At 37.9% G+C, this 18,393-nt stretch overlaps 1 protein-coding gene across 3 annotated transcripts in view; it reads left to right on the top strand.

Annotated features, from left to right (window-relative positions):
- Nucleotides 1-18,393, top strand: part of pds5b (PDS5 cohesin associated factor B) — a 60,592-nt gene that overhangs the window by 19,125 nt on the left and 23,074 nt on the right. For all 3 annotated transcript variants that reach the window (XM_051665348.1, XM_051665351.1, XM_051665350.1), the window contains exons 8-23: nucleotides 360-500; nucleotides 4,194-4,309; nucleotides 4,391-4,485; nucleotides 4,790-4,935; nucleotides 10,906-11,057; nucleotides 12,263-12,376; nucleotides 12,537-12,618; nucleotides 12,711-12,759; nucleotides 12,903-13,042; nucleotides 13,280-13,395; nucleotides 13,595-13,700; nucleotides 15,082-15,242; nucleotides 15,885-16,008; nucleotides 16,110-16,268; nucleotides 16,988-17,056; nucleotides 17,724-17,860. In XM_051665348.1, the coding sequence (XP_051521308.1) occupies nucleotides 360-500; nucleotides 4,194-4,309; nucleotides 4,391-4,485; nucleotides 4,790-4,935; nucleotides 10,906-11,057; nucleotides 12,263-12,376; nucleotides 12,537-12,618; nucleotides 12,711-12,759; nucleotides 12,903-13,042; nucleotides 13,280-13,395; nucleotides 13,595-13,700; nucleotides 15,082-15,242; nucleotides 15,885-16,008; nucleotides 16,110-16,268; nucleotides 16,988-17,056; nucleotides 17,724-17,860 (1,907 nt within the window). The remainder of the gene's footprint in view (nucleotides 1-359; nucleotides 501-4,193; nucleotides 4,310-4,390; nucleotides 4,486-4,789; nucleotides 4,936-10,905; nucleotides 11,058-12,262; nucleotides 12,377-12,536; nucleotides 12,619-12,710; nucleotides 12,760-12,902; nucleotides 13,043-13,279; nucleotides 13,396-13,594; nucleotides 13,701-15,081; nucleotides 15,243-15,884; nucleotides 16,009-16,109; nucleotides 16,269-16,987; nucleotides 17,057-17,723; nucleotides 17,861-18,393) is intronic.

The following is an 18,393-nucleotide window of genomic DNA, read 5'->3' as shown; positions in this document are numbered from 1 at the left end:
AAAATCACTTGAAAGGGTTACTTTAAGCTTAAACACTTAAAAGTTTTAAATACAACAAAAAATCACCAAAAATTATACATCTGGAACACCTGCTATATCTTTCTCACCTTTTTCACTGATCATGAGTTTGCATCCCTGAGTTAATTTAATGCAATTCGTGCAAAAAGTGCGTTTTCACAGACTTATTCATTTGGCATGAATGCAATCAATCGTTTTATAATAATAAATGATTGATTATCGATTTTATTGATTAGTTGTTGCAGCACCAGTGATGGGTTTAAAGGGGCACTGTCTTCAATGAGGCGTGCAGTAGACTCTGATGGATGAGAGTGTGTGATGTGCTGTTTGGTCTCTCTCAGTTCTTTAACCAGGTGCTGATGTTGGGGAAGACTTCAGTCAGTGATCTGTCAGAACATGTGTTTGACCTGATCCTGGAGCTCTACAACATCGACAGCCATCTACTGCTCTCTGTCCTGCCTCAGCTGGAGTTCAAGCTCAAGGTAAGATGGCTCAGTTTTGCTGTTAACATTAAATGGTTTTACATTAGCTTTGGGGATCTCGGATAAAGCTTTTGAAGGCGTGTTTTTTGGTCTGCATACATTATCTGTGTCTCACAAGGTTTTTTGTTTTCCATTGGAAAAGTGTTATTGAAGTGTGTGGAGTACACAATTTTGCATGTCATTTGCTATTATTAAATAGTATAATGTAAGTATTAGTATTATATTGGTTTCTGGATATCAATATCACCCATTAAAACTCGGTTGACCGCTGTGTTGAATGTGTTGTTTTTGTGGTCAGCATGGTTTTAACTTGGCCATTATGAGCTAAATAAGGAATTTACCTGTAAACCAAATTTTAAAAAAATACATTTAAAGAGAAAAAATAGCATTTTAATAGTGGTTGAATGAAATGTTTTTTTCAACAGTGAATGTAATGCTGATTTACACACAAAACAATAGCAATTGAGACATAAGCAAATATGATGAAATAAAATACATGTTACACTTCTTAAAATTCACTACAAATTTGAAAAGTTCTTGAAGTTTTCAAAAATGTTAGTATGCTGTTGTGAGATTTGGAACTGACATCTGTTGATTGGCTAAGTAGGCAGAGTTATTGCGGATAATGTAAGAATGGCCAAATATTGGTATCATTTTATAAATGTATTTTATTTTGCCTTTTACTTTTGCCATTCTGATGTCAGGCTGGTTTATGGCAAGGCTATTTAATTGGAGGCCCGTGGGCCAAATCTGGCCCGCCAATAATTTTTATATGGCTGTCCGTCTGATTTTGATCAAATCGGCACACAGTCTGATTATCAGAGTGCTCTCTGAGCAAAACTCAGAAGTGAGTATTTGCATCCGTCAGTGCCATTTTCAGTGTAATTATGTTCTAGTTGGACCTCTTTGACAGCTGACAGCTTGTCAGGTAAAAAATAACTTCAAAACGCATCTCGATACACCTGTATTCTGCTTGTGTCTTGTGTTGTTTTAGCTCAAGGGCATGTTCGGCGCCAAGACCAATATCGGAATGAACGAATGTATGATTCCCATAAGAATCAAAGCGTGACATCTCCTGTGGAAAGCCAACGAGCCACGTTACCCTCTACTGGCAAACGTGGCCAAAAATATTTGTGATTTTCATTTTCATTTAGTTAGAATAAACAATACAAGCTGCCTTGTATTATTGTGTAGGCCATTGAGCAATGAAAATTACACCATAGCAACACTGAGTGTCCAACTAACGGTATTACTGGTATAACCGGTTTTGAACGCAGATACACACCGGTATGAAAATTATGACATCGTGGCAAGTCTAGCGCACACATCGGCAGCATTTGGTGTTGAGTTTAACAATGCTCTGCAGCATGTGCGACGGCATTCAGCGGTCGTCAGTTTGTGCAGCGATCCAGAGCACACTCGTTTACATTTTGGGTGAGCATATTTGATCGTGTCTTATTCAATCGAATGTATTTATGCAAATTGCACATTATCAGAGCAGTTTTTTTTTTTTTTTTTTCACCCAATTTGGAATGCCCATTCCCAGTGTGCTTTTAAGTCCACTTGGTCGTGTAGTGATTCGCCTCAGTCCGGGTGGCGGAGGACAATCCCAGTTGCCTCCGCGTCTGAGACCGTCAACCCGCGCATCTTATCACATGGCCTGTTGAGCGTGTTGCCACGGAGACATAGCGCTTGTGGAGGCTTCACGCCATCCACCGCGGCAACCACGCTCAACTCACCATGCGCCCCACCGAGAACGAACCACATTATAGTGATCACGAGGAGGTTACCCCATGTGACCCCAGTTTTAACAGAAGTGGTGTCACCTACTATGCACAATAATATTAAACTAAAGAGAAATCAATGATGAAGAGCGAATCCTCAAAGAAAATGCACAGAATAGTTTGCTTTTTCACTGCTTCAGGTGTTAAAATGGGTGTGTCTCATCTTTTCGGGGTCTGTAGTTTTTGTTAAAAGTGATAACTTGAAGCGCCAATGAACCTGACTATGTTTGGTTCTATATATAGATGTGTCAGCGATCTCAATCCTGAAAACCATCAATTCAGTTTGTTCTCTGTTTACCATCTGCACAAATATCTGGCTGCTGCACTGGGTCCTGTGTGCAAATGCCAAATATTTGCAAGACAAGGAAAGGCTAATTTTTCCCTCATTGAATGGGAGGAAAATATACAAAGAGGAATAATAGACATTTTCTCTCTTTCCAGTTTTACATTTATTCTTCTGTAAAATGACAGTTCTATATTAGATGGCCATTGTTGTCTTATGTTGGTTGATATAGGCTTTAGCAGATCTAAATGTCCCTTGTAGTTGTAATAGTCTGTAAACAATTGCGCAATGTTACAATTATCATTGTTTTTATTTTCAAAGTAAAGTTGATCAAAACCTATTTGTTAGTTAAGGTTCTGAAGTCATGTATGTTCTTCTGCCGGATCTTAAGAATTACTTTATGGCCAGACCTTCAATGTTAATTGAATACCCCTGACTACTTTAATGTAAACAAAAACAAAACAGAATTGTATTAATGGTATTTAGTTTTGATTTTCATGTTAACATGTCACTTACAATGAAAGTGCTTGCTAAGATAGTTTGGCCCCTGTCAAGTTTTCATTTGGATAATCTGGCCCCCACAAGAAAGTAATTGATGAGCCCTGGTTTATTGTTTAGTTTTGAGTAAGTAATTAGATACTTCCTGGAATGCATTGTGCGTCTGCTACTACCCTATTACGAGACCCAAATTGCAGCCTTTAGGACATCCTTTAAATTGCTCATGATTAACATCTAATAACACCAAGGAAGCTGTGCTTTGTTTATTACTTAGTCATGCTCTTCTTGTGGCCTGTGGGGTTCAAAAGAACCTTAACAAAACCTTGAGTGTATTAACTGTGTAAGTACTTGATTACACATACGGTGAAGTGGTTTCTTAATGCCTAAATAAATTCTTTGCCTTCAGTGAGTTACCTGATTTTCATGCATTGTAAATTCATAGACTTACAAATGAAAGTCATTGCACTAGTTTTGTCTGCAGTTAATAGGGATTTTAAAGCTTAAAATTTGGGTGTTTCAAAAAATGGATGCAACATTCTTGAAGGAAAAGACTTTCATGTAGTACCATTGTTTTAAGGCCTTATAATGTATACCCTGTACTCTGAAACCCTTTTGGTTTTGTTTAAGCCATTCTATTTATGCAACAAACTAACATTTTTAAAACTTTTTAATTTTTATGTTTGTTTTAAGCTTTTGTTTAGTGTGAAAAACTTTAGCCAAATCAAAAATCCTCAGGCATTTTCTTTCATTTTGTTTACATGAGATTTAATCCAGTGTGGTCTGAAAGGGCAGTTAAGATTTTTCAAAAGCTATTATTTTGCATTGTTTTAGACATGTTTTTGAACTTCTATACATTCAGACAAAAGCAGGTTTCGTTTGAGATTTAGCCTATGAATGAATGTTATCTGTCTTTTAGTAGCTTTTTGCTCCATGTACAGTATTTGACGTCATGGCTGCAGTTTATTCTTTTGTTTTTATGCAATGCACAGTTTACAGGGAGGCTAAATCGACAAAATGGTTTCATTCTTTGTGGTTTGATTTAATGGTCACTGGCTTTGCTCTTTGCAGTTATATTGCCTGGAAGCCCTCAGAGTGTGTGTTATATTTCTGAGTGTGTTTTCTTTGTAGAGCAATGATAATGACGAACGCCTGCAAGTGGTAAAGCTCCTGGCCAAGATGTTTGGGGCGAAGGATTCTGAGCTTGCTTCACAGAACAAACCTCTCTGGCAGTGCTACCTCGGGAGGTAAAGCAGTTTCAACATATTTGAAACATATTTCAGCAGCAAGGCAAAGCTGAATGATTTTGACTTTCTGTAATCCCTTAGGTTCAATGACATCCACGTACCCATTCGACTGGAATGTGTGAAGTTCGCTAGCCATTGCTTAATGAACCATCCAGACTTGGCAAAAGACCTCACAGGTACAAACTGTTTGCACATGTTGCTGAAATGATGCAATGTGTATTAGTAAATGAGTAGATTGATGTAATAAATGTTAAAACAGTAATGCAAATAAAGATAGATTTGAAAGGAGCTTTACCAGTGTGATACATCAAGATGCTCTTGAGGGTGAAGGTCTGGCTCCATTTTGATATGCAACACTCTCTATCCATGAGCCAGATTAATTCCAGAGAAATGTAATTTTGTTCTCATTTAATTTCTTGTTTCACATAATGGAAGTGAAATGGGTTGTGAGTACTATTTTATGTTGACTTTAAACTGCAGAGTATTTGAAAGTGAGGTCACATGACCCAGAGGAGGCAATTCGGCATGATGTCATCGTGTCTATAGTGACGGCCTCCAAAAAGGATCTCTCCCTTGTCAATGATCAACTGCTTAACTTCGTAAGGGAGAGAACACTTGATAAGCGGGTAAGAACCAAGTTCTATTTGTTTGTTTATTGTCTCTTAAACACTAATATGAGAGCTGTAGTCATTTTATTTCATGCATAATATCCGAGGCTGCCTTTTCACATTAGTACCCCAAATGAACCAGAGACTTTGACATCATCACAGTCAGAGCCAGGCGAAGCTGAGCTGGAATACATTAGCTTCTTGTTTCTAAGTAGACACACTCCATTGCTTTTCCCTATAATTTAATCAAGTGTCCTTTAGCCACCTGAGCTGGAGGGGCCAGAATGATATAAATTGAACTACAACTCTCATGTAGCCATTCCTCAGCCTTTTCAAAATGCTTTCAGGGAGAAATCTAATTGAAGGCCCCTTCTGTGGTTATGTGGTTAAATGACACTGCAGCAGTCACGGTGAATCTCCATCTCATCCTATTACACTTCGTTTGCTTCTGTAGGTGGACATACAAAAATTGTGGTTTTACACAGGATAAGTCATATGTGGCTTTTAAGCTTTAGCTGTTTCACAGGAGGTTTTGTTATTTAATGTCTTGTTAAAACAGTCTTAAAATATCCACCAGGTCAATTCTGTTGTGATGCGATAATTTTAAGGCAAAATGTGACTGCTGAAAAGCTACTTTAAATAAGATTTCTCTGTGGTAATGTCTATATTTTCACTATATATTTGACCATAACTCTGTTCCAAAACCTAGTAATCTTCCTGGCTACCTTTTTGTGACATCACGCTGATGCATTTCGAGCAAAAAAATTAACCCAAGTTGGCAAATGGAGGGAAATACTGATTTATAAATATATTTTATTCAGTATTGAAAAGTATCCCTTGAAAATTGTACTTTAATATTTTTTGTGCATTTTAGTGTTTTGACTTATTAGTTTAGCGAACTTGCTAACGTAAGACTTCATTGTAATCGACCAGCATTAGTGAAATCTTGTGCGCTTCAGGTAAGGAGTGTTATTTCTGTGGCATGCAAATGAGCAAAAATTTCACATTTAACAAACATTCATGCAAAATTCAGGGATCCCACGGTCATGTGAAAACCTAGACTTTAGTTTTCAGCCACACACACACACACACACACACACACACACACACACACTCCCCTTTCCACCGTGCTGCTCATGTCAGAGATGCTAACTGGGGAAACTTGAGATACCGGACAGCTTTTCTAAAGTTTTTAGAAGTGAATGATCAACTTTCATCACTACTACAAAACCAGCTCACAAACAGCACATTGCGGTCTTTGTTTACGATGAGGCTGGAGTATTGTGCCAATACAGATGAATGAGAAACAAGTGAGTAAAAAACAATATATCCGTTTTTTTTAATCACAATACACCAAACAAAATGAATAAAGAACATTTACTCGAACTGTGCATCCATGAAATCTCCGGCTGCACAAAAAATATAAATAAACTCCAGCCACATGTCCTCGCAATACAAATGCGAATTCTCTTATATTCCTCCTTCAAAGTGTAAACAGTCAAGCCAGCGGGCCCGCAACCAGAGTAGTTTTGGGATAGGGAAAGAGGGTTTGAGGAAGGTAGCAACATAAAAAATACTTATCACCAAGTTGTTTGCTAATTGCTGCGACCGTTTCATGTGAATGACGGGGCTGGACAGGAGGAGATGAAACTCGTCTGGCTATTGGTCAAACTTATAGCACAGCCCTCGGCCAGTTAATACGTCATCAGAGAAGAGAATTCATTGCAAGTGGTGGAGCAAGTTATTGTTTTTGATTTGAAGATTAAGATGGCAAACCACAAATCGTTTAATAATAAAAACAGCAACATCCAATAAGAAAATAAGAATTGACAATTTTTAATTCACGGTGACTGACATTTTCGAAACAAAGCCTTCCACAGTATAAAGATAAAAATGCACTTAAATAGCTCCAATAATATTAAACATTTCCCAAAGTCTAACTGAGAGGTTGACAAAGAAATAGTCATTTTCATTGCTATGGTCATTCAATCTCTTAAACACTCATCCTCCACAATATTAATCAGCTGGTAGACTGTGGCTATCTGCTTTCCTACAGCAGTCGTGCAGCTGCATTTATGATTCGCTTCAGGGCATCAGCGCCAGCGCCGCTTTGAACTCCATATGCGCTTGCTGACAAAATGTCTCATTCTGCATTTTGGTAATAGTTTAGACTTGCTTCTGTGGTAATTAAAATGCTCCTTCCATAGGCTGAAAAAAACTTTATTTCTATCCCAAGTCCCTCCTGTGCTTGTTCTGTACATCAAATAGCATTAAGCGGTCCTTTTTCCATCATTTTACCATGGAAGCGCTGTTGTGTGTGAGTGCAGAGATTCTTTTATTTACTGAGATAGAGCCACAGAGGTTATCATAGGAGAGAGAGCAAATAGTCAGCTAGCATTTTACGACAGAATAGAATGTCTATGGGTCTGCCGCATTATGCTATTTTATGCTAAGCTGGTAGGCTCCCCTTGGTAGAAGGGCTCTGGCGTGTGTCAGTGTAATTACTCCGGGCAGACATGTTACAAAGGTTCCACCCTTCCAACAAGTATTTATGCTGATTCATGTTGTCTTAATGGTAAATGCGGTAATCGCGATAAAGAAAAATTAAAGTGTTAAACTTTTTTTAATTAATCGCATGCGTTAACATGTTAATTATGACAACTCTAATAAAAAGTAATGGAAATGAACAAAATCTTAAGTCCTGGAAATTTCTGTAGTGAATACATTTTAGCGAATCCGAATCAGTAGGGATGTACCAATACTTGTATTGGAATCGGGTCCGATACCATGCTCATGTACTTGTGCTCCAAAACCAAAAACCGATAGCATCTGACGTATGAATGTCATTACGTAAACATTCAGTGTACAAATTAAAATAATGTCATGTCCTGTCGAGATTTAACAGCAAAAGCTGCTATTTAATGAGATAAATATATAGTTTACATGTGCAGCGGTGTTCTACTGACATAAAGACACAAAGTGTTCATACCTTTTAAAACTCCTTGGCTCATACACAGAAAACACCATCATGAGCATTGCAGGCTCTATTTGTAGCAGATGACAGCGAGCAGAGCACTAATTCACTTTGTAGCAAGAGTTTTTTTAGTTCATTAGTCTTTGTAGTTTCATTGTTAATGTGCTGCTACACATTTCTTTCATTACATCTGGCTTTAAACATGAAATACACTGCCTGGCCAAAAAAAGTTGCTGTTTGGATTTTAATAAGCAGATACTTTAGAGCTTATGATTGGATCATGATTGCCGCGATTAATATGTTTCAGCTGGCAACAATTATTTTAACCCTAATTAATGCAGTGTGTAGCTTCTCATTTCTTAAACTACCATGGCGGAAGACGTATCCCATGGTTGTGGAAAAGATGTCACTGTGTTTCAGAAGGGGCAAATTACTGGCCTGCGTCAAGCAAAGAAAACAACTTAGGAGATTTCTGAAATCACTGGAATTGAGAACTGTCCAACGCATTATTAAAACCTGGAAGGATAGTGGTGAACCGTCAGCTTCGAGGAAGAAATGTGGTCCGAACAAAATCTTGAATGATCGTGATCGGAGATCAATAAAATGCTTGGCGAAGTCACATCGTAAAAAATAGGCAATAGAACCCATGGCTATGTTTAATAGTGAAAGTAAGAGCATTTCCACATGCACAGTGCAAAAATAACTTACAGGATTGAGACTAAACAGCTGTGTGGCCACAAGAAAGCCACTTGTTAGTAGGGCTGGGCGATATGTCTTAAAATGATGTCTCTTTTTCAGCCTATTGACGATAATTCGATATATTTCTCAATTATGTATTTGCTTTAAAATGGCTCAAACGCTTTTTATTTTTTTTAATCAGAGGAACCATCATTTAATCCAAACAGCCAGTGTTGCTTAGTATATTAAATATTTTAAAGACATTCAAAATCTAATAATTCATTTTTCTTTAAATAAACAAAAGGGAGAATGGAATTCAATCATTTTCATTGACATGCACTTTATATTTGTTTCATACACAATAATACATAGTAGCTAAATAAAAAGCATTATTTACCTTCAAATGTTTTTACTGTGCAAAGCTACTTTATTGACATATTTTTGAAACCCCAGTTGAACATTGCATAATATTAAATTATTACTGTGGGACACGTCAGGTTGATTATTATAATATAATTCTGAATTATCATTATTATTCTGATTATTAGATTTGTGTTATACAAAAGTAATATTTCTGTCCTGTTTACTTCATCTTCACCTAGGGGCTTTTATTTTGACACCGAAAGTGCCGCAGTATTTACTTCAACTTTGCAAGGAGCTTTTATTTCGACACAAAAGGCAATAGACCTTTTTTACACTACGAGTTTTTGAACATGGAAGTAAACATTTACAGGGTAAACTTCAACAGCGGTGAATGGGAGATCACAGCAAATATTATTTTCACTTACCTATTTGCTCCAAGACCAAAAGAAAAAATCCATATTAAGTTTGAATGACTTTCCAGACGAGGAAAAAAATAGAGAAAGGTGGATTAAGACAGTAAATTGCCAAATTTACTCTCACTCTCTCAGCAGCTGTAACAGAAACCCCCTCGCAGCTGTGGTAATACGTTTTTTAAAACTGATTCCAGGGTAATATAATATGAAGAATAATGTTATAAACTTACACTCAATATTTAAAAAAATCATATAAAAATATTGCTAGATTTATGCTGCTAAATAAGGCGGAAACACGTCATCACAGTCTGTGAAAAAGGTCTGTGTATTTGACAGTTTACAATGTACTGCATTTACTGAAATGCTGTAATCTCCTCCTTTTCTGTTATTCTGTGCCACGTTTGTAGATTTGTATAATAACATATAACTGTTACTAATGTTTGCAATTGCGCGAAAGCTTGAACCTGCTTTACTTTGATTTCACAATGCACGTGAACTGATCTGAGAGCACCGCCATACGCGTGCACGCAGATCAGCGCATCACTGGTTTGTTCAGAATCACACACAGACCATGTTTATCTGTCTTTAAATCACAGCCTTTTGTGGATTAATAATCACACATGACCAGCTTGCCATTTTGATGTTATTTTAATTGTGCAGCCCTGAATGATCGTGAAATTAGTATACTGATGCACTCTATGAAATTTAATGGCCAGATGAAAACACATTAAAATTTTGACGATATTGGTCAATTTTACATAGTCAGCAAAATTATCTAGATTATATAATTAATATTCGAGATATCGCCCAGCCCTATTTGTTAGTGAGGCTAATTGGAAAAAACAACTTTAATTTGCTAGGGAGCATAAAGATTGGACTGTGGAGCAATGGAAAAAGGTCATGTGGTCGGATGAGTCCAGATTTACCCTATTCCAAAACGATGGGCGCGTCATGGTAAGAAGGGAAGCGCATAAAGCGATACACCCATCATGTGCCCACTGTAAAAGCCTCTGGAGGCAGTGTCATGATCTGGGGTTGATTCAGTTGGTCAGGTCTAGGCTCAGCAACATTATGCAGTAATAAAATGAAGTCATCTGACTACCTGAATGAACTGAATGACCAGGTTATCCCATCAATGGATTTTTTCTTCCCTGACGGCACGGGCATATTCCAGGACGACAGTGCCAAGATTCAATGGGCTCAAATTGTGAGAGTGGTCCGGGGAGCATAAGGAATCATTTTCACACATGAATTGGCCACCACAGAGTCCTTACCTTAACCCCATTGAAAGTTTTTTGGGATGTGCTGGAGAAGACTTTATCTCCCATCGTCAATACAGGATCTCGGCCAAAAATGTATACAACTCTGGACGGAAATAAATGTTATGACGTTGCATAAGGTTGCCGAAACAATGCCACGACGATGCGCATCGTAATCAAAGCTAAAGGTGGCCCAACGAAATATTAGAGCATGCAACTGTTTTTTTGGCCAGACAGTGTGCTTTACATTGGAATGTAATAATCTTGGCTGAGTAGAGTTTCCTGTTGTGTTATTTTGCAGTGGCGGGTTCGTAAAGAGGCAATGATGGGTCTGGCTCAGATCTACAAGAAATATGCCCTACAGGCAGAGGCCGGCAAAGAGGCAGCCAAGCAGATATCCTGGATCAAAGACAAACTGCTCCACATCTACTACCAGAATAGCATAGACGACCGGTGAGTGAAGCTGATAAGCCTGAGGCCTTCCACAATATTGTCCCTGTCCATTTTAAATTCATGTGGTGTAGGTATTTTGAAGTGAAGGATACAAGGTTTTTTTCTTGGTCAAAAATGGTCTCCAGTGTGGTAAAGCAGAATCTCATTTAGAATGAAGATCTGTTGTGTAATTAGATTTTGTAAGGTCATTTACAAGCTGTTGGAATTGAAAAACCAGTGGTGGATGGTGAATTTGAGATTGTACCAAATTCCTTTCACTATAAAGGTCTGTCTGCAATGGCGTGATTAGCACTGATGCCACAACACCTGTCAGTCACCTCCTCTACATTGAAAATCAATTTAACCTCAGAGAGTCTGTGTGCCGGAGCTAAGACCAAGAGAACTGTGAAAATCCTCAGTTGAACTGGTGTCGAGTGGTTCTGCAGAGCTCAATAAATGCAGCTCCCTGAAGACAGGCCGGTCATAGAGACAGAACAATGATGTCACCAGACAAGCACACATTAATGCTGATTTAACATTTTCAATAGTTTAAAGCCTAAATCATGTAATGCATAACAAAGTAGTCATAATGTTTTATATTTCACATCGATCACAATTTGCGTATTATTTCATAAATGGTTGTAACCACAGTTAAAATGCATTATAATACTTTGCTGTTCATGTTATACCTTTAGAAAGTATAGTGCATAAGAACAAGATACAACATATTGAGAAATTCAGAGATTGCAGAGTTGCAGTTTGTGGCCTACAGTTCCTTTCAGTTGGAGCAATGCGTAGTTGTATTGTGGTTTTTATTAAAAAAATCAACACTATATTTTGTCATAATTGTTTCTGATAAATACATTCATGCTCAGGACAGAAGCAATTCTTCTTTTTTGAACCCTCCCAGTGTTTTGATTTCAGCCTGTATGCCCCCATTTTGAACTCCTAACTGATATGCAGGTTTTCATGTTATTGCATCATTAGTGCATGTAATGGCAACTGTGTGGAAAATGCAATCTTGTGTTGTTATTGGCTAATCAATGTGAGATGTCATCGCTTTTCCATTTTCATTCAAATCTCATCTAAGCTCATTTCAAATTGGGTAATGACATTTCTTAGAAAACTGACAAGCAAGCTTAATGAAATGTGAAATATCAAATTAAAACATCATGATACATGTGTTGAAGTTTCGATTTTTTTTAAAGAATTTTTTTCCCCACTAGGTTGCTCGTGGAAAGGATCTTCGCTCAGTATCTAGTGCCTCACAACCTCGAGACTACAGAGCGGATGAAGTGTCTGTATTACCTGTACGCAACATTGGATGGAAATGCTGTCAAGTAGGTGCCGTAAATCTTGGTCGATTGATTAAAAACAAAATATTACGATATGCGCTTATATTGTCCAACCATCGTGTGAATGGTATGACCCATGAAGGTGTACAGTATATTCAGACTAGGAGCGCTGATTTGTGTTTATTTTGCTCCATCTCTCCGACAGAGCTCTGAATGAAATGTGGAAGTGTCAGAACATGTTGAGACATCACGTCAAAGATCTCCTGGATCTTGTTAAACAGCCAAAAGTAGGGTTTTTCTGTCATTTTGTTCTGTTAATTTTGTGGTGGAACATACTTGAATGGGGTTTTCACCTGTGGGCTTTGTTTCATTTTTGTAGTCTGACTCCTACAACAAGACTGTGTTCTCAAAGGTCATGGTCATCACAAGTAAGTTAAGTTGTCTCCTAAACAATCTTGAAAGTCAGGTTGTGAGAAGATTCTCCTGGCACATACAATCAGTCTTTTGTAGGATAGTAGGAAGAGCTGAAGTTCACTGAGGAGGAAACATCTCTTCATTTCTCTGTTTTAAGGAAACCTACCAGACCCGGGAAAGACACAGGATTTTGTGAAGAAACTCGCTCAGGTTCTTGAGGAGGATGAGAAGATCAGGAAGCAGCTGGAGACCCTGGTGAGCCCGAGCTGCTCGTGTAAACAAGCAGAGGTCTGCGTGGTAAGAACTCCTTGTCATTTCATCTTGTATCATATGAGGTTTAGTAGCTTTTGACGTTCTTTATGTTCCACCCTCTCTTTCTCCCTTGGAATTAAACAGGTTGTTTGGCTGCTATGTAAATGGCCTCTGTTCTGATTTGGCCAGCCTCTCCTCATATAGCCCTGCATTTTTGCTTGTTGAGTTCTGCTCTTTACAGTTCAAGTTATTTCAGTTTGTGGCTGTTTTTGAACTCCACAGAAAGACATCACCAAAAAACTGGGTAGCCCCAAACAGCCCAGCAACCCTTTCCTAGAGATGGTCAAGTTTTTACTTGAGAGAATAGCACCGGTCCATATTGACACAGAATCCATCAGGTCAGTTAAAAGAGTTTCGTTAGTATGGTAGCACTTTATTGTTTTGTCTGTTGGATAAATTGCTTCTGCATGTATTATTCTCACTTGTAAATGGCTTTGGATAAAAGCGTCTAGAAATTGATTAAATGCAAATATTAATTATTTAATAACATGACTGGCCTGCAGCCTGACTCATTCCACTCTTTATGTCTCTCTGCAGTGCCCTTATCAAACAGGTGAATAAATCTATAGAAGGGACTGCTGATGATGATGATGAGGGAGTCCCGACCGAGCAAGCCATTCGAGCTGGCCTGGAATTGCTGAAGGCAAGTACTCTGGACTAGGGGTGGGTCAAAATATCGATTTTCCGATGCATTGCGGTCTTCGTTTGAACTATATCGATTGTTAAATCCCAAGTTGATCTCTTACTCTATATGCAGCCCTCTACTACAATGAGAGGAAATGACTCTCATTAGGAACCAAATTTTGTGCTATGAGACTAAAATGTATATTGGCAATTTGCTGGTAAATGTTTAGATTTCACTTACTGTGTAGTATAGTGGTGGAGTGTTCAGCAGCGAGGTCCTTTCACTGCATGTTGAGAGTAAAAGTTGTTCAGTGTAATGCGTGTCCAAAGACGAGATCCACGCGATCCATTTCTCATTGAATAATGGTTCTTTTTTAATACCCCTTCTGTTTACAGTCAGTAGTTGATCAAAAACAAAAAAAGAACAATTGAATTCTAATCACACGTAGGACAGATGAGATAAATCCGTTCGAGTCTCTCTTGTTAGTACGTGCTCATTTACAGATGCTCTTTACAGAAATGCCGGCTTTCTTAAGGAGACAGTACCATTTTTTTAACACATGTTCAACCTATTAGTGTAAATACATGTAAATAGTACAAATTATGTAATTAAGCAATAAACATGTAACAAAAAATAATATATGAAATATATTGTCATATTTATTGATTTGAATACATGGATTTGTTCATTTTTAAAAAGCTAAAATGTGACATGATAAAAACTGATCAAATATAATTAGTAAAATTAATATTTTTGTAATGTACCTGGTTAGGGTTAGGTTGGGTTACAGCATTAACTGGGAGAGAATTTATTTCATATGTAAGCAAAAGGGACATTATAACTGAAATATACCCATATGAATGGATCGAAATCAAATCAAGAGCTTGTGAATCAGAATTGAATCGGGAAATCTGTATCAAGACTGTCTGTGTCAGTTTTATACCCATTAGCAAATATTTGGATTGTCAGTATTGTTGGAATAATTTAATATTTCAATATTTTTGGGGGCCTAGGTAGTTCAGCAAGTAAAGACGCTGACTACCATTCCTGGAGTCGCGAGTTCGAATCCATGGTGTGCTGAGTGACTCCGGCCAGGTCTCCTAAGCAACCAAATTGGCCCGGTTGCTAGGGAGGGTAGAGTTACATGGGGTAACCTCCTCGTGGTCGCTATAATGTGGTTCTCACTCTCGGTGGGGTGCGTGGTGGGTTGTGTGTGGACACCGCGGAGAATAGCGTGAAGCCTCCACACGTGCTATGTATAGCTCATATATACATGTTCAAGTAAAAGTAACCTGAAGATATCAGTCTCATGTCTCTCTTTGGTGGCTTAGCCTCTTGCTTTTACTTGTTTTGTTGGAATGTGTTTGTACCTGTACTAAAGTATCTTCACACCACTCAGGTCTTGTCCTTCACCCATCCCGTGTCCTTCCACTCTGCTGAGACATTTGAGTCGTTGCTTGGATGTCTGAAGATGGACGATGAGAAGGTGGCTGAGGCAGCGCTGCAGATCTTCAAAAACACTGGCAACAAACTGGAGGAGAGCTTCCCACACATTAAATCGTAAGTTTGACTAAGTATTGACTTTGCTTGATATGTTTGTTTTAATTTCCTTTCATTTTAATTCCAATAATTTAAAGGTGCACTCAGTAATTTTCTTTGAATTTGTCTTCTTGGACTTACACTGACACCTAGGAGCCTGGATGCAGCATCATTCAAACACACTAGTTTTCAGTTCATGATGCCATTGAAGAAATTCACTATTCACAATCAGCCATTAATAATTTATCCTATGAGTGAAAAGGGCGGTTACTGAAATTAAGCAAATAATATTTGCGTGGTCATGTGATCTTAGCATGACAGCCCCCATGAGGGGACAATCTCCAGATTTTATAAGGTTACTAATATGAGTTAAGTCTTCATCTTATGCGAGTGCTCATGATTTTATACATATGTTGTAAACTTACTATGCATTTCGTTAGAAGTAAAAACTGTTTTAATGAGAAAAAAAAATACTGAGTACACCTTTTAAAGGTGAAATGTGTACCATTACATGACTAAAGTAATTTCAGAAATAATGGCTGTTTTACACTCTAGATGCCCTCTGCATGGTAATGGAAGTCAGTTTCTATTGTGCAGTACTGTCATCTATCATTTGATGAATCCATTCAGCATTCTGCCTGTTTTACTTTCTTCTGCCCCTAGAGTTCTGTTACCAGTACTGCAGCACAAAGCCAAGAAGGGTCCTCCTCGCCAGGCCAAATACGCCATCCACTGCATCCATGCCATGTTCTCCAACCGAGACACGCAGTTTGCACAGATATTTGAGGTAACATTTCTCTGTGTCTTGTCTTTTTCTATTGTGTTCCTGAATTACTTTTAATCAAAATTCAGTTTTACAAGCGTTTGTTTCTTTCTACCTTTCTTTAGCCTCTGCATAAGAGTCTTGACACAGACAACATGGAGCAGCTCATAACCCCTTTAACAACACTTGGACACCTGGCCATGCTGGCCCCAGAACAGTTTGCAGCTCCACTCAAATCTTTAGTGGCCAATTTCATCGTCAAAGACTTGCTAATGAATGACCGGGTAAGTTTAAGCATAGCCTAATTACTGGTCTGAAATAAAGCCTAGCAATAGCCAATTTAGACTTAATGAATTATTGCTTGAAGGGAAAGTTCACCCAGAAATAAAAACTCTGTCATTTACTCGCAATACTTGCCTTCTTTCTTGGAACACAATAGATGTTAGAACGTTAGTCTCAGTCACCATTAACTTCCATTGCATCTTTTTTCCATGCAATGAAAGTGAATGGTGACTGAGGCCGTCATCCTGTCTAACATCTCCTATTGTGTTCCACTGAAGAAGGAAAGGTTTGCAACAATTTGAAGGCAAGTAGATGTTGACAGAATTTTCATATCGGGGTGAATTATCCCTTTAATGCTTAAATAAACCATTATTATGAGAGGAAATGGTAAACAATTTATATTAAAATTGTTTAAATCTAATCAACTGGAGAGATTCTCCTGAAGTTCATAGGTCTCATTATTTGATTTGTTAACATTTATGGAGAAGTTTATGAGCATGTGGGCACAGTTTTAATTCATTTTGTAGTGATTGTAAAGCAAGTTAGATTGCTGCAGACATATGACAAGTCATATTTCTCCTCACGTCTATGACAAGAAGTCAGTTTATTTTGAGTTTAACCATGTTAGAAAACTTTCAGACAAGGCAATTACACTTTCCGAGCAGTCTCAGAGTTTAGAGGCATCTGATACAGATCTAGATTTTGTGTTTTTGCCTCAAAGATTCCTGGCAAGAAAACTACCAAGCTGTGGGTTCCAGATGATGAAGTCTCTCCTGAAACATTGGCTAAGGTGAGATGCTGACTGCACATGCTCAGTAAAGAGATCACAAATTTAGCAACCACTCTTTGCTCTTAAAGAGTTTAAACAAAAACAAAAGCAAAAAATGTCATAATTTACTTGCCCCCATGACGTTCCAAACCTGTATTACGATCTTTTGTCTATGGAACACAAAAGTTATTAGGGAGTATCTTATTCTCAGTCACCATCCACTTTCATTGCATTTTTTTTTATTTCTAATGTAATGTGTGAATGTTGACTGAGGTTGTCATTCTGCCTAAAATCTCCTTTTGTGCAACATGAAAGAAATAAAGTCAAATGGGTTTGGAGCAAATCTATGACAGACTTCATTTTTAAGTGAACTATCCCTTTAAGATTTTTTGTGCCATTTATTCTTATGTATTGAAGTAAGTGCCAGAATGATTAACATCTCAGACGGTATTGCATTGTAACTACTACAGCAATAGCCAGACAAGAATTTTTTTTTTCTCCTCAAGCAGTAAATAAAAAGCCTCTGTATTATAAACCTGATACTCATGGGTCTATAACCATGTATTCTATTCCTTCTTTTTTTATTTTGTCTGTTTTTCTCCTCTCACTGGAAATAAATGGTACTTGCAGAATATTAGGGATGCAGTGCAATATGAATTTAATGTTCCTCGGTCTATCTGTGTTTCAGATTCAGGGTATTAAACTGATGGTGAGGTGGCTTCTCGGTGTGAAGAACAACCAGAGTAAATCTGGTAACTCTACTCTGAGAATGCTGACCGCCATCCTGAGCAGTGACGGTGATCTGACGGAACAGGGCAAGATGGGGTAAGTGGCACTCATAGTCGGTGGGGGGAGGGGGGCATTTCAAGGATAGTTGCTATATTAGTAGTGCATGTATATAATTGCATAATAAAGGCAAACATAATGTGTAGTGTAATGTAGTAGTGTGGTATAGTACGGTATTTTGCAGAATGTAAGCTGCGTTTTTTTTTCATCATCTGAAAGGTCCTGCGATTTATAATTAGAAGCAGCGTATTTACATAATTTAGACGGAATTGATGTTTGCTGATCAGACATGCTGCACACCAAAAAACAAATGCTTGCACACAAACAGATAAAAACATCATAGAGATGGTTGAAGGCACAGATTAGGAGAAGGGTACAGAAAGATTTCAAAGGCTTTATCTATCTCTCTGAGTACTGTTCAGATCATTATATAGGAGGATATTGATTAGGGAAGCTATCAAGAGGCCAAAGTCAACTTTGAAGGATTTACAAGCCTTTCTGGCTGAGACTGATCTGTCTGTGTATGTGACAACAATCTCCTAAGCTTTACACAAAGCTGGCCTGAATGGCAG

Source organism: Myxocyprinus asiaticus, chromosome 31 (assembly GCF_019703515.2).
Source record: "Myxocyprinus asiaticus isolate MX2 ecotype Aquarium Trade chromosome 31, UBuf_Myxa_2, whole genome shotgun sequence".
NCBI lineage: Eukaryota > Metazoa > Chordata > Actinopteri > Cypriniformes > Catostomidae > Myxocyprinus > Myxocyprinus asiaticus.
Note: the sequence above shows the minus strand (reverse complement) of the source record. Positions and strands in the feature narration are given on the sequence as shown.